At 43.9% G+C, this 15,914-nt stretch overlaps 1 protein-coding gene across 3 annotated transcripts in view; it reads left to right on the top strand.

Moving 5' to 3' along the window:
- Nucleotides 1-15,089, top strand: part of Gtf2f2 (general transcription factor IIF subunit 2) — a 129,551-nt gene extending 114,462 nt beyond the window's left edge. For 2 of the 3 annotated variants that reach the window (XM_059273314.1, XM_059273315.1), the window contains exons 7-8: nucleotides 2,236-2,379; nucleotides 14,381-15,089. In XM_059273314.1, coding sequence (XP_059129297.1) covers nucleotides 2,236-2,379; nucleotides 14,381-14,500 — 264 coding nt within the window. In that variant the 3' untranslated portion in view covers nucleotides 14,501-15,089. Of the gene's footprint in view, nucleotides 1-2,235; nucleotides 2,380-10,331; nucleotides 10,465-14,380 lie in introns of all 3 variants that reach the window. The other variant, XR_009381194.1, reaches the window with a different exon arrangement.
- Nucleotides 15,090-15,914: the final 825 nt, after the last annotated feature.

Consider the following 15,914-nt stretch of genomic DNA (forward strand, 5'->3'; position numbering starts at 1 on the left):
TGAAGAAGCAGCTAAGCTTAACCAACTGGCCTAGATAGATAGATAGATAGATAGATAGATAGATAGATAGATAGATAGATAAAGCTGGATATTCTCTGTGTGTGTGTGTACACACATGCAAGCACATAAAAGCTTTTTTCTTCTTCTTCTTTTGAGATGAGGTTTCTCAGTGGCTCAGTGGCTCAGAACTCTTCCAGAACAACCTCAGGTATCTGGAAGATGTCTGTCTCTGCCTCCCCAGCACTGGGATTACAAGTACTTACCAGTATGCCTTGCTTTTTACCTGCATTCTTAGAATGGAACTCAGCTTGTGCATTTACTAACTGAACTATCTTCCCAACAGATTATTTTTAATGCAAAGATGATTTTCTGCAAATGATTAGTACTGGGATGATAACAATGGGAGAGAACTACTTTTTAACTTTATTGACATTCATACAATTGTACAAAATACTGGATTTCATTATATTTCATACTTGTCTATAATACATTTTGATCATTTTCAAGCCCCTGCTATCATATCCTGCTCCCTCTCTCACTGCTCCCCTTTCTCTACCTTCAAGCTCTCCTGCTTTCGTGTATTATCTCTATAGTTTTCATCATCATCATCATCATTAGTAGTACATGTTGTCTTAGGGTCACTATTGCCACTATGAAACACCGTGACCAAAGTAGTTGTAGAAGAAAGGGTTTATTTGGCTTAACACTTCTACATTGCAGCCCATCGTTGAAGGAAGTCAGGGCAGGAACTCAAGCAGGGCAGGAACCTGGAGGTAGGAGCCGATGCAGAGGCCATGGAAGGGTGCTGCTTACTGGCTTGCTCCTCATGATTTGCTCAGTCTGCTTCCTTGTAGAACACAGGACCACGACAATGGGTAGGACCTCTCCCATCAATAACTAATTGCCTTATAGCCAGATCTTACAGATACATTTTCTCAATTGAAGTTCCCTTTCAGATAACTCTTATGTCAAGTTGACATAAAACTACCAGTGTGTGTGTGTTTGTGTGTGTGTGTATGTATGTGTGTGTATGTGCCTGCACACGCGAGCGAGCGTACATGCATATTATACATACATACATACATACATACATACATGCATATTCATACATACTTACAAATAATCCGCTGGTTCATTTAGCATTGCTCATATATACTTTTTTTTTTCATATGTGTACAATGACCACTTGGTGTACTGGGTAACCAATTAGGGGGCTCATCCCTGGAGAAGACTTGATTCTCCTCTCAGCAGTCATCAATTACTTGTGGCTCTTCATTTAGGGGTAGGGCTTTCTGAGATTTCCCCGTTCAAGTTGCATGTCAACTGGTGTCATTATTCAGGTCCTATTTAGGTGACCATAGTGTTGCGATCCCATGGGTGCAGCTTCTCTGTCTGGTACAGAAAATACTGTCTCACCACAGATAGTCTGGTCCTCTGGCTTTTGATACTCTTTCTACTCCCTCTTCCAGCATGTTCCCTGAGTTATATTGTAGATATATCTGTTGGCAGTGGGCACCCCAAGGTCACTTGTTCTCTGCTTTTGACCATTTGTCGTTTTTTTGTAATGGTCTCCATCTGCTGCAGAGAGACGCTTGTTTGATGAGGGGCAAGAGCTGCGTCCAGTGCTGGTGTGTGTGAAGATGTACAACACAGTGGGGTACATAAACATGGTCCTAGTGTCTTGGTTTTATTTGAATAAGGACAGCTGATAGCAGATAAAGGAAGATTCAGAAAAATAGTCTGCTGGTATCGGTGCTGAGGGTATTACCTTTCTTGTTGTCACACTTCAGTGTGTAGAAGTAAAGCACAGCTGGGGTCAGAGGGAAGAATCCTTTCTTCCTAGTGCTTCCCTTCTCTGGTGCTAGAGTACCTGCCCTGTAATGAGCCTGTGCCCGACTCCGAGAGCCATGAAATCAACTTAACTGTATTTTGATTAATCAAAAACAAAGGAACTGCAAGTTAGTTTCTGACTAGTCCAGGCTAACCAGGAAGAAAACCTCCTTGTGGGGAAATAAAGTGTCAGGGGAGACTGAAAATGGTTTAGAGCGGTGTTGTAACTGTCCTAGAGCCTGAAAGGTACTGAGAGTCCTGGGGCAACAAGACCCTGACTCTGAGTCCCTGCCGGAGGCCTGATACCTTGAAACTTTCACTGTAGTTCTCAGATGACTAGGACTGAAATGCCTGTTTCCAAATGGTTCTGTTACGTTGATACCTTTCTTCTGTGTTTGCCTATAGATTGAATACGAAAGGAAGAAGAAGGAAGATGGAAAGCGAGCTCGGGCAGACAAACAACACGTCCTAGACATGCTGTTTTCAGCCTTTGAGAAACATCAATACTATAATCTTAAGGACTTAGTGGACATCACAAAGCAGCCTGTGGTATGTATGTGTTTCTGCTGATCCTTAAGCATACCCTACTTTGTTAACATAGTATTAGTGAGGAGAAGCATGATTACGTTCACATCCACTCTTCTAGTGACAGTTTATGTTGACACTCAGAAAACAAGTCTTCATTAATGCAGCTATGTCTTTCCAACATCCATCTCATTACTTGAGATTTAAGATACATTTAAGGGCCACTGAAATGGCTCACTCTATAAAGGCATTCATGCACATGCCTGATGATCCCTGAACCCACTTCAGAAGGAGAGAATCACCCTTCTGAAAGTTGTCTTCTGACTGTTACACACACACACACACACACACACACACACACACACACACACACACACCAAGGCCCTCATGTGTGCAAGCATGTGTGCACACACAATAATAAAATGTTAGGGCCAGAGAGATAGCTCGGTGATTAAGAGATTGGCTGCTCTTCTAAAGACACGAGTTTGACTCATTGCACCCACATGGCTTGTAACCATCTATATCTCTAGGTCAGGAGATCTGACACCTCTCCAGCCTCTGCAGGCACCCAGGCATTCATGTGGTGCACGACATACATGCAGGCAGAACACCCTACACATACAATTAATAATAGTGGTAAGGTCATAGACACATTTAATGGAAGTAATTTTGTATGAAGAAAAGGAACCTGTGTTTTTAATATTAATCTGAGATCTGCTAAATGGTTCACATTCTTTTTAATTTCTGTTAAAGTGTTCCTGCTACACTGTTAGCAGCTCAGCTAATGCTTTCTTTCCCTTCGGCTTCACAGCCTGGGAAACAGCACCCAAACTAGATTAAAATATTTTTAAAGGAATAATTTATTAGCAAGCTGTGTTTCTTCTGGTTTTAATGACGTTTATCTTTTTACTTTTATATGTAAATATGTCTACATGAAAAGGCTGTTCCAGACACTGACGGCAGATAAGCTCTTCCTGCAGAATAAAACATGCGCACAGTTAGACATGAGGAAATAGCCGAGTGCAGGGGCATTCTAGTGATGCTAGGGAAAGGAAGTTCCTGTCCTTGCCGTGGGGGTTAGGTTTATTCATTTTGCCTGTATGGAAGGGAATTATTAGAATTTCTGTCTAGGGTAGATGTAGTGATGCATCTTTGTAATCTTAGTACTCAGAGGCTGGAAGATCCCAAGCTCAAGGATAATACACAATACATGTGTACCCTGTTTCCACAAACGCTTTCATCAGTTCAGTTTGGGTTTTTTTTTTGTTTGTTTGTTTGTTTGTTTTTGTGGGTTTTTTGTTTTGTTTTCATTTCACTCTTTGTGTATGAGTGTTTTGCCTCAATGTATATCTGTGCCTGGGGAGACCAGAAAAGGACATTGGATGCTGGGGATTGAACCCAGGTCCTCTGAAAGAGCAGCCAGTGCTCTTAACCGCTGAGCCAGCTCTTCTGCCCTGGTCAGATAGTTGTTCTCTCTCACACGTGCTTGCTCATTCTCTCTCTCTCTCTTTCTCTCTCTCTCTCTCTCTCTCTCTCTCTCTCTCTTTCCTCCCTCCCTCCTCTTTTTCTCTCTCCCTCGTCCCCCCTCACACACACACACACACACACACACAACCCTCCTGCCTTTCCCCTCTCCTCTCCATCTCTCATGTCCCATCCCCCACCTCCACCCCACTTTTACTTACTGCCTGGCTACCTCACTTATATAACCTAGACTGACCTCAGACTCAAAATCCTCCTGCCTCAATTACTATAGTTCTGGGATTAAAAGCACATGCCCCCATATTTACCTCTAGTTTTTTCTTTTCTCTTATTTTTTCTTCCTAAAACCCTTCATTTCTACAAGCAGACTTACTCATCACAGAAACTACCCTAGGGTAAGGTAGTCTTTATGTCATTCACTAGTATGTAGCTTATATAGGCAACCAAAACAATAGAACCTTTTCAAAGACAACCAGTTTGAAAAGACCAAGCTTTGGTACCTGATACAAAGTCAGCATATGATACCTATTTAACAGAATGTTTGTATGTGATTCAGCTTTTAGCTTTTTCTTCTCTCTCTAAAATATGAAACATTGAGAGATGTTCAGTGGTTAGAGCATTGGCTGTTCTTCCACAGGACCAAGATTTGATTCCCAGCACCATATGACAATGCATAACTGTCCAGAATATAAGGGATCCAGTGCCCTCATCTGGATTTCGTGGGAACCGGTATACATGTAGTGCACAGACAGGCAAAACACTCACACATGAAATAAAATAAAAATAACTTAAACATATTTAATAATAAAAATAAAATATGAAATAGAGGAAACCTGTTATTTCTCCCCAGCTCTTGGTGATCTTTAACATTTGCTCTGTTTTGTCTGGTCTTCCTCCATGTTTTATCTATAAACTAGAAGCACACATAACATTTCCTTTAAAAACACAAGCCATTGAAAAGTTTAGTTGTGCCCTTTGAAACATGAAGCTGCCGATAGCACTCTGAGACCTGACACCCTGCTTCCAGCATCTCCTCTTTACCCATGTGCATCTGTAGTAATGCCGTAGAGGCCGCTCTGATTATATCTGAGCCTTGTCATTTCCTTGCACTCGGTCCTCCGGTGTGTTTAGTATTTTGTAGGTGTGGGTGTACATGTAGAAGTCAGAGGATAGCTTGAGAGAATTAGTTCTGTCTACCACGTAGGTTCCACAGATGAAACTCAGGTCATCAGGCTTGGCTACAGGTACCTCTACCTCTGAACCATCTCACCAGCCCCCAAATGCACCACCTTTTAATTCAAAATGGATAGTTGAATAATTGACATGCTTCTAATAGAGTAGGTTTGAGTCACAAGAAAAGTGCAACTTGGTGCCCATACTCACACAATCCTGACCAACAGTTGCTTCTCTGCATGGTAGGTATTCCATAAGCAAAGCAGTTATGGTGCTGTATCAGCAGTCAGGTGGGATTAGCCTGGGACTCAGAAGCTGTTTCTAGATAGGCCTAAGTAAAGATCTAAATAAATAGTAAAGATCTGGAGAAATGACTCAGCAGTTAAGAGCACTGATTGTTCTTCCAGAGGACCCAACCATCTGTAACTTCAGGCCCTGGGGATCCAATGTCCTCATCTAGCTTCCAGGAGCACCAGGCATGCATGTGATGTACATACGTACATGCAGGCAAATACACACATAAAATAAAAATAAGTAAACTTGGGGCTGGAGAGATAGCCCCATGAGTAACAGCAAGAGACCTAGGTTTGATTCCCAGGACCCATGTGGTGGCTCATAGTGTCTGTAACTCCAGTTCTAGGGAATCCGACAGGCATATTACAGGCCAAATACCCATACACATAAAATAAAATAATCTTTTAAAAAGGATTAGAATAAAAGTAGTTTAAGCAAAATTTGGAGTCGAAGATTGTGTGGTATTTCTCCAAGGATAAAGTAGCTAGAGAATTTGAAGTCGAGTGTATCTTTCCCACCAGACCTGGAGGCTTTCAAGCATATCCTGTTGGGGTCTGTGATTGGTGATGATTCCCAGTTACAAGGGACAGAAAGCAGCTAAAACCGTGTCCACAAAACTAGGAGGTATCCCTCATGTAGCTGTAAAGTTCCAGGCCATGGCTTTAGAGCTAGCTCGAACTTGCTTCTCATGTTATCCACTTTAGACTGTTCCTTCTCCTCTTTCCATCTTCCTTGTTTGTTGTCTTTATTTGTAAGCAGATGCTTGCCCATTAGAGTAGCCAAAATGGCCTCCTCCCAGCTAGCAGCCACTCAGAAGACCTATCCTGGTTATTCCTGTAAAAGACCCAGGGTGGGATCCGATGAGTTCAATAGGAGTTGAGTGTCTGTTTTGTTTTTTTTGTTTTGTTTTGTTTTTCGAGACAGGGTTTCTCTGTGTAGCTTTGCGCCTTTCCTGGATCTCACTTGGTAGCCCAGGCTGGCCTGGAACTCACAAAGATCCGCCTGGCTCTGCCTCCCAAGTGCTGGGATTAAAGGCGTGCGTTACTACTGCTCGGCTGAATGTCTGTTTCTGGACTAGGAGGTCAGGTCAGGAAATGCTCTAGCATATTAATTCCAGATACAATGTAGTCAAGCACAGCTTAGGAGGGGAGCTGCACTGCAGTTTATGCATATGCATGTGGACACGGGTCCCCACTGGGTGTCAGTCCTCAGGTGCCTCCTGCTGTTGTCCTTTGTCTCACTGTTGTGCCTGAGCCTTCTCATGAGCCTTGGGTGGTGGGCCAGCGAGCCCAGGGATCTACCTGTCTCCACCTCCTTAGTGCTGCGATTACAAGCACACCCTCCATGCCCAGCTTTTTCACAAGGGTTCTAGGGCTCACACTTAGGACATGCCTGCTTGGCAGAAACTGACCAAGCCACGCCTGCAGTTCCAGAACTTGACTTCCATACCTTAGCAAGCATTTAGTAAGTAATGCCGACACCCAGGTTGCTCAAGCCAGACAGAAATTCCTGTTCTTCATGCTGTGGACTACAAATCCTGGCTGTGGGCTTCCTACTTGGGTCCTTAAAGTAAGAGGTAGCATAGAGACTGGTTTTCTTAAGATTTATTTTTTTATTTTATGTGCACAGGTGTTATTGAACCTAAATCTTAACAGCTCAGCCATCTCTCCAGCCCCAAGACTGATTTTTCTACCTAACAGGTCCAGGGCAGGGCTGAGGCTTGGACACAGTTGTCCTGACTTCAGCTGAGGAATGTCATTATTGTGTCCTCTGAGATTTATTCCAGCACATATATAGATCTGTGGACAAGCAAGGAAAATTTTCCTGACAGCCTTTTTAATGAGGAGGGAAATGTGTTTTCCTCACAGTAAGGTTCCTTTCTGCTTTTCATGTAGTATCATTGATCATGGTCTGGAGTGTAGGAAATAGGACACAAGCTTGATACTTGCTTATCAGTTCCTATCCCAATCTATACTCTCAAATCATTGCTGTTTGTTATAGTGCTGTATTCTGGAGCTTCTCTTTTTCTATTTGATTCCTCTGTCTCTGGTTTTAATAGTTCTCGGTTCATATGCCTTCAGTTCTTGAATTTGGTATCGAGGATGCTAAATTTTCTAAAAGAGTATATATTAATTAATGACAGTCCTTTTTTGAGAATAATTAATTCATGCATTAGAAGTAATTCTCAATAAAAGACTCATTAATCAAAAGTTTTAAAATAGGAAATGTTACACTAAGATAAATAAAAGTAGGTAAAATTTAAATACATTTACAAAATTTTAATATTTCTATTGAATAAAGGTTTGGGTTGTATTTTTTATTTTATCATCATCATTATTATTGGTGGTGGTGGTAGAAATACAGACAATTTATTAAGGAAGAGAAACACACAGTTAAAAATGGAAGCAGCTAGCATCTAAATACTGTTGTTTAGAGACAAGATCCCATAGCCCAGGTTGGTCAAGAACTGGCTGAGGCGGAACTGATCCCAAACTCCTGTTTCTGGGGACTGGGCCCCCCAGCTCTGTCCTGGCCCTGTTTTGATTGTTTGTTTGGAGGTGGGGCTCTGCCCCACTTGACCTTGCTGCCCTTTTGTCTGTCCTTCCTGGGGTGTCAGGGCTTACAGGCTTGTCCCAGCAGCCCCAGTTTCCCATCGTTCCTGGGTTTCTGTGTTTTTGTTTTTCTGTACCTCATTTATGAAGTTTTTTTTTTTTTTTAAGATTAATTTAGTAACATGTTTGAATATCTCAAGCTTATGTAGAAGGTGCTACACAGGTAATAGTACTGGGGACAGATGCCCAGGAAACAAAATTGTGTGTTATTTATGTACAAAACGTAAATGGAACATTCCTGTGGGTGGTAACCTAGAAAATTGGTCTTTAATATTTTTAAAAAATGCCATGAGTTGGGCAGGTATATATCGTGTGTATGTGGCTGGAAAAAAAAATTTCAGTATGTAGTCCAGGCCAGCCTTGAACTCAGAGTAGTGTAGCTGGTGTCACATAGGGCTTCCTCCCGCCTCAAGCCTCCTAAGTGCTGAGTTGACAGGTACCTGCCAGCACACAGTTCCCTTTTCATCATTCTTCCCACTTAAAGCCTCTGTTTGCAGAGTAAGCTGTGTTGAACTGTATAGATCAGAGCAGCTAGTATACTGACAGTCACAAGGTGACCCCACAGTCAGCTTTAGAACATGCACCCCAAAGACAGCCATCTGCATTAGCAGTCACCCACCCCCAGTTCTAGACATCTACAGCTCTGCTTTCTGTCTTGACACATTATCCTGGGTAAGATCTCAAACTCAGTTATTTTTTTCAAAATAAGTGGTGTAGCCGGGTGGTGGTGGCACTCAGGAGGCAGAGGCAGGTGGATCACTGTGAGTTCTAGGACAGCCTGTTCTAAAGAGCAAGTTCTAGGACAGCCAATGCTGTGAGAGAAACCCTGTCTCAGAAGGGGGGGGGGGGGGAGTGGTGCTTTCTCTTTTATTAAGACTTGGATATCTGTTTTCTAGTAATTAGTGATTTCAAGTATATATAATATGTTGTTTTATTCCCAGTTTTAAACCATTATAGGCAGCCTTTAATAACCCAAGTTCAGCTATTCCATATACAAGTAAACTATTCCAGCACTGAAGCCTGTCTTTAACCAGAGTTAAAAGAGCCAGGTGTGGTAGTGCACACTTCTAATGCCAGCATTCAGGAGGCAGAGGCAGGCAGTGAGTTTGAGGCCAGCATGGACCAGCCAGAGCTACATACTGAGAGATTGTTTTGAAAATTAAAAAGAACCCTTCAGACCTATAAGGCATTTGCCACTGCCAGACAAATAAGGCTTTTTTAGCACACAAATATAATGCAATAATTAGCTAGTTTTTCAAGGTTTGAATAAAATGTAAAGTTGAATCAAGCAGGGTTTTATCCTTTGACCATTTTGTTACCAATTTGTAGGCTGCTTAGAGTTTTCAAAGGGAGAAATACAACCAGTGGGAACCCAGAGAAGACACAGGATGGGGGCGGGGTGGCTAGTGAGGTGAAAAGGAGAAAACCCAGGCCTCAGCACCATATCCCCCTCCTGTTCACAGTTTGTCTGTCTGAAGTATCTGTCTGGAGCATCTGTTGCCTTTCTTCACTGTTTACTCCTACTGTGTACTTTGTTTCTTAATGAGCAGTTCTGTGCCTTGAAGTCACTAACAGCCTCATCACCAGTCCTTTGTTCTGTTGACATCTCTGACAGGAGTCACTTACTCACGCAGAAAATTCTGTTTATGACACCCTTCCTCCTGTGGTACCCTGTTACAAGACACACAATCCCCATGTGCCACCTGGGGCACACAGATCTGCATATTGGGCACTTGATCTACACTTGTGGGGCCAGTTTTGTGACTAGAAGCCAAACAGGGTCTATGATTAACTTACTGAAAGCATTAGTAGCTGTAATCTGCTCCATGACAGAGCTGTTCATTCATAATCAAGTTCAGTTGATTTATTATTATGTAAATAATGCTTATCACTGAAATGCTTAATAAAATGAAATGCAGATCAGTCCTCTGAGGTTGGCAGAGCTGGAGAAGGAAAGAACTGGGTGGGTGACGTGGCAGGAAGCAGAGAGGAAACCATGGGTTGCTTGCACCTCGTCCTGGCTGGAGGAAGGCGGGTGTGGAAGTCCATTGGCCAATTCTGACTTGTCACTCACCAGTTTTGTCCTGAGCACAAACACAAAGCCCATCCTGATCCTCTGGCCCTGTGCTCAGGTATGCTTTGCTGCTTCCTTCCCAGAACCTGTGGCACTCTGTCCCCTTTGCTCTGCTCCACTCACTGTTGCTTCCCTCCCACACATCCCTTTGATGAGCGCGAGGCTGAGCCAGTGTCTGAATGACGTGCTGCATTGTGGCCCACACTAATGAGAAACATCCTAGTCCCACGTGACTCGAAGCTCTGCCGGTTGCTGGCGTCCTTTCTGAAAGGCAGGCATTGAGGTGGGAAAGTAAGTTGGATGGCTGCTCAGTTTTTAAGTATGTGCTTCTCTCTGCACAGAATTACTGTCAGTTGAAATGATCAAGTACCCATCCTCAGAGAACTTAAGAGCTTCACAGGCAGGGGCAGCGGCCCGGCCCTTCTCAGTGCTCCTACAGCACGCTGTGTATGTGACTGTCCTGTGCTTGCCTAGGTATGCCATGTCTCCACCCGATCCAGTCTGCAAGGAAGCCTGAGGTTCTGTCCCACTTGAGTGGCATGTAGTCAGTGCCGGAGTAAATACTGGAGTGGATAACTGAGGGAGTGAGATTAACAATGGTCAGTCCACATACAATTTTTAACATTTCATCTCTCTCTCCAGCATTATTATGTGGTCTGGTATGCTTTCCTGCATACAGCTACAGCACAGCTTTTCATAATGAACATTCAAATTCCGGTAGTGCAGTTCACTCAGCTTTGCTCCTCACACTGTCACTGCCTGTTCCAGAAGTAAGACTCCAAAAAGTAGAAGTAACAAGAATTGGAGTTCATGAAGCTCCTTTCTACAGACCTTCTTAGCAGCTCCCCAGTCACTCTGCTACCTAGTCAGTTGCTCAAGCACCCCTACTCACTCAAATAGTACCTGGCCAGCATCAGTGATGTACAGGGAGGCCTGGCAGGGGCACATGATTTAAGAGGAGAAAGACATGTAAAGTAATAAGGCCCTGAAGACAGTCTAAGCACAGAGAGCTAAAACTGGGTTATTACAGAAACTTCAAGGAGGGGCTGTCGTGGAAGGGTGGGCTTGTGGAATGCAGTTGTATGTATGGGTTGGGATGACTGCTGAAGAAAATTGTTCTGCAAAAGTGACATAAGCCAAACCTAACGGATCAAAGGTTGAGCTAGGAGGGCCAGGGTAAGCATTACAGGGAGGAGGCACCTAGCATGGAGAACTCAGAAGCACAGAGACTGGCAAGTGGGACCGAAGACAAGCCAGCCAGAGTAGATGCCCCGGAAGGAATCTGAGATGAGACTTGCAAGCCAGGAGACATCTTTGAAACACCTCATTGTTGTCTGTTATGCTGACTAGTTTTAAATCAACTTGACACAAGCTAGAGTAATCTGAAAGGAGGGAATCTCAATTGAGAAAGTTTCTGTAAGATCTGGTTCTGTGGCATTTTCTTAATTAGTGATTGATGTGTATAGGCAGAGTTATTTGTCAGGACTGCCGGCTCCTCAATAAACACACAGAGACTTAATAAATTATAATGCTCAGCCAGCTCTTAGAACTTAAATTAACCCATATTTCTTATCTAAGTTCTACCACATGGTTCATGACTTGTTACCTCATTTTTTATACATCCTGCTTCCTCTGTTGGGCTCACAACTCCTCTGACTCCGCCCTTCTTCATCCCAGCATTTTCTCTGCCCTGAAAATCAATCCTGCCTAGCCATCAGCCCATCAGCTTTGTATTAACAATGAGAGCAGTACATGTTTACAGTGTACAAAGGTTGTTCCACAGCAGTTACGGGAGGGCCCAGATCATTGTGGGTGGTGCCATCCCTGGGCTGGCAGTTCTGGGTTCTATAAGGAAGACCTCTTCCTCCCGTTAGGGATTTTTCTGAACATGTTTTACCCTGTAGCTACTACTTCTTTCTCGCACACACTGTGCATACCCCCTTGCCAAGGCCTTTCATTTTGGTTGGAGTACAATGTCTTGTGATTTGAAGCATCCTAAAGGCAAAGGAAATTTGAAAACACCACGCTGCAGGGTTATAGCCTGGGTAAGTGTTTTTCTGATTCTGTTTTGTTACGTGACCAGGTCAGTAGGCAGTGATTATCTCATCCCCTTCTTACTGTTGCAGTAAGTTCGTGTACTGCATGGGAAACAGCCAGCTTGTGGAGTGAAGACTGTCTCTGTGGTTGTGAGCCTAGCCCCTCCCAGCTGAGCCGTCTCTCCATCCCTGTGCAGACACTCTCACTGTTTCATGGTGAACACTTCTGGCCTTCCATCTTCTTGGCCTAGATTATAGGTAGGCACACAGCTGGAGATCAGGAGAGCTCTCTCTGGGCTGCTGAAATGCTCCTGGTGGTGGCTGTTTGCGTGTAGCCCCGCTCTGGTGCATCTACAGCCACGTGATTGTTCGTGCACCAGCATCTTAGCAGTCGCACAATAGACCATTCTTCTGGAATTCTACAAAGATGTCATTCTTGGCACCTAAACTGAGATCATTTGTGCCTGACCCATCATTTTCCATTTATGAATCCAGTTTAATTAGAAGGTAGTTTATGAACAGTGTCCCATTTTTCGAGTGTAATTTGAAATAGCAGATGGCAGACATGCACATTACCTGCATGCCCAAGCCTCTGCTTACTCATTCACACTCGTTCCTTCAGCAAAGCTGACTATAGAAGGTGTGGGAGGCAGGCAAGCCGCCTGGGAACCCAGGACTCACTGTTCATTGCTGCCACCTGCTGGGGCCTGTTTGCTGGGCTGGGAAGGCTGGCCAGGAGACCAGGGACCTTCACGAGCTCTAGTTTTCAGCTGTTAAATTCCCAAATGGCGGCCTACCCTGGCTGAATGGATTGTGCTGTATTATTCCAAATCAGCCTGGGTAGGAATTTGACTATTGGGTAACTTGCGGTGTCCTGCCCTGGTTCAGAGAACAAAGAATATGTATCAAGGGCTCACTGATCCTGGAGTGTCAGAGCTTCAACAGCCTTAAAGCAGATACGGTGGAACTTCAGAGTAGTTGAACAAATCAGCTAGGGACTTGGCCAAAGGCAGACTTCCTCTTGCCTGGCATGGTGAAGCATGCCCCTAATACCAGTACTCTCGGGGAAACAGAGGAAGGAAGAATCCAGGCTTGAAGATTAGCCTAGACAGCTTCATGGGATCTTGTCTCAAAAAACAAGGACAAGTCTGCATATAGTGGCACTCCAGAGGCTGAGAAAGGCAGATCTCTACTAGTTTAGGGCCAGCCTGGTCTACATAGAGAGTTGCAGGCCCTGTTTATATGGGAAGGGGGCATAGTGGCATACACCTTTAATCCCAGTACTCTAAAAGCAGAAGCGGGTGGATTTCTGTGAGTTTGAAGCTAGCTGGGCATATAGCTTTAGCACTGGAGCTTGCTAAAGATCCACACACACACTGTGGTTTGGGTAGTAATGTGCGCAGTGCAAATGCTATCTGGGCAGTGGCTCCTCCACCATTAGTGCCTCTCCTGAGTGAATTAGCTCTCCTCCTGCAATGAGAGCAGCCATCTTAATATTGGGACGATTCTTTGAAGCACATAGTCAAATTAGGTTGATTGGGTTTTCTGTGGCAGAACACATCACTTGTGAATAAACTTCTTTCTCTTAGAAGCTACTATAATTTGTATTGGTCAGTTTATAGTGGGTGCTTCAGTGGGCTTTGGCAAGTAGGCAGGGTTTTGTAGTACATTAACTGGTGTGCTCATTATTAGTTCTTAGTCCTCTCCCGTGTTTGGCAGGCTCGGGCAGCACCAAGATGATACCTTTCCTTATTCTACAGGAAGGGGGTATTCTGAAACTCAAAGTTGGAAGAGCCGTGTTAGTCGGATCAGGTGTGGCTCTCAGTTTTAGTCCCAGCACTCGGGAAGTGGAGGCTCATGGAACGCTGGAAGTTGAGGCCTCTCTGGCTTACATCCGGGGTCTAGACCAGCTGAGACTGCGTGATGAGATCCTGTCTGTAAAAGAGGAAACCTCATCTTGGCAGTGGGAATTCTAGATACTTGTCCTGTGCTTGCTTCTTGACGTTTACTTCCCGTCCCTGCGCCGTGTGTCGTTGGTGTGTGCGCTCGGGAACTGCTGACTGCAGCCTGTGGACCGAGTCCGATGAGCCACTGAAGTCAAGAGCGGATAGCCCTCTGTAGAGTTCGGTGAACATTCAGCAGCCATCCCTAAAGCGTGTTCTCCTAGTCCTTGATGCACATAGTTGAGTGTTAATGGGGTGTGCTGGTCAACCTCTTCTTGAAAACCCCACTTGGGTTTAAGAAACATTGGCTTTGTTACTTGTGAATAGTTAGTGTATTTCAAGTGTTATTTTCTGCCTTAATAATCTCCTGTGGTGTTTTTGTTTGTTTGTTTGTTTTGTTTTGTTTTTTAGGGATACCTGAAAGAAATCTTGAAAGAAATTGGCATTCAGAATGTAAAGGGGATTCACAAAAATACCTGGGAGCTGAAGCCAGAGTACAGGCATTACCAAGCAGAAGAGAAGAGTGACTGAGAAGCGTGTGCTGAGCAGTGAGAAGCTGCCGTCAGCCAGCGGCTCACACCACACTGACCGCCTGCAGGACAGCACAGACAACAGGTCTGCAGGTCCTCTCAGGAAACTGTTAAAGCTGGCGTTCCTTCCATAAAGTTTCTCAAGTGCTTTTTAAAGAGAAAGGTGTTATTTATAGACTAAACTTGGGTTAAATAAACCATAGCATTCAGCTGGGCATGCTAGCGCATGCCACATGTCCAACACTCTGGAGGCTGAGGCGGGAAGATGCCAGTTTGAGGCGAGCCTGGAACACACAGCAAGACCCTCCCTCACAGAAGTAAAAATGTTTTCTTGGTTTGGATAGGGGGTTGAGAATTAAAACTGCTTTTGTTTTTAAGGGTTAACTTTTCAACTATAAGTAGGATATTTCCTAAATGAAAATTGTCTGTATTGCTGAGAAACTAATGAGGGAGGGTCATCAACTACAGAAACTGTTAAGACAACACAGTCCAAGTTCCTTTTTCTGAAACTGAAGAGGGAACTCGTCTCCAGAGGTCATGTTCCCCTTCAAGCATACATCAATAAAGCGACCTGTTCACTTTGTACTAAATGGCAGCTTTCATCACTGGTCTATTTTACCCTTCTGATACAACAAGACAAACAGTCCAAACTGTGGGTGTTAGTGTTCCTTCTGTTTACTTTTAAAATAAGGAAATCGGGGCTAGAGAGTGGGCGCAGGTTATGGGCATACATTGCTCTTGCAGAAGATATGAGTTTATTTCCCAGCATTCACTTAGAATGGCTCACAGCGGCCTATAACTCCAGCTCCAAGGGACCCATACCCTCTTCAGGTCTGTTTAGGCAGCCACACATACATTCACACAGACACATACATGAGAATGTTTTTTTAAATCTCTTAATAATAATTGAAAATTAAGAACCTTTGCATTTCAAGATAAATCTCCTCTAACCAGATATAAGGTCTTTGGAGCCTGGCTCTGGCCTGAGAATTTCACTTCCCACTCTGCAGGCAAGAGCTGACCTTTGGCTATCAGATCCCATTGCCAGCTGACTCGGGGCTGTAGGGTGGTGCAGCTGAGGTAGAAAAGGCTGGCACTGTTTCCTAGAGCATCCAAATACCCTTTTCTTGTCATCTTTAATTGATTGTGGATGGAAGCAGTCCATGCACACCATGAGTTTCTTCTAGACAAAATGCCACGTGTCAAAGCAGTCCTAAATCACACCTGCCAAGCAAAAGATCCTTCAACAAAGTAAGCACATGGAAAAGTTGCTTAGAGCTCATTTGCATTTTATTCTTTACTCTGGATGCCTGCAGCCAAGCTGTACAAATGCTGGAAATGTAAGAAAATGTTGTATAATTAAAGCAAGGAAATAATTTTTCATTAAGAGAAGGACCTTAGCCAGTGGTGGAGGT

This window comes from Peromyscus eremicus, chromosome 9 (assembly GCF_949786415.1).
Source record: "Peromyscus eremicus chromosome 9, PerEre_H2_v1, whole genome shotgun sequence".
NCBI lineage: Eukaryota > Metazoa > Chordata > Mammalia > Rodentia > Cricetidae > Peromyscus > Peromyscus eremicus.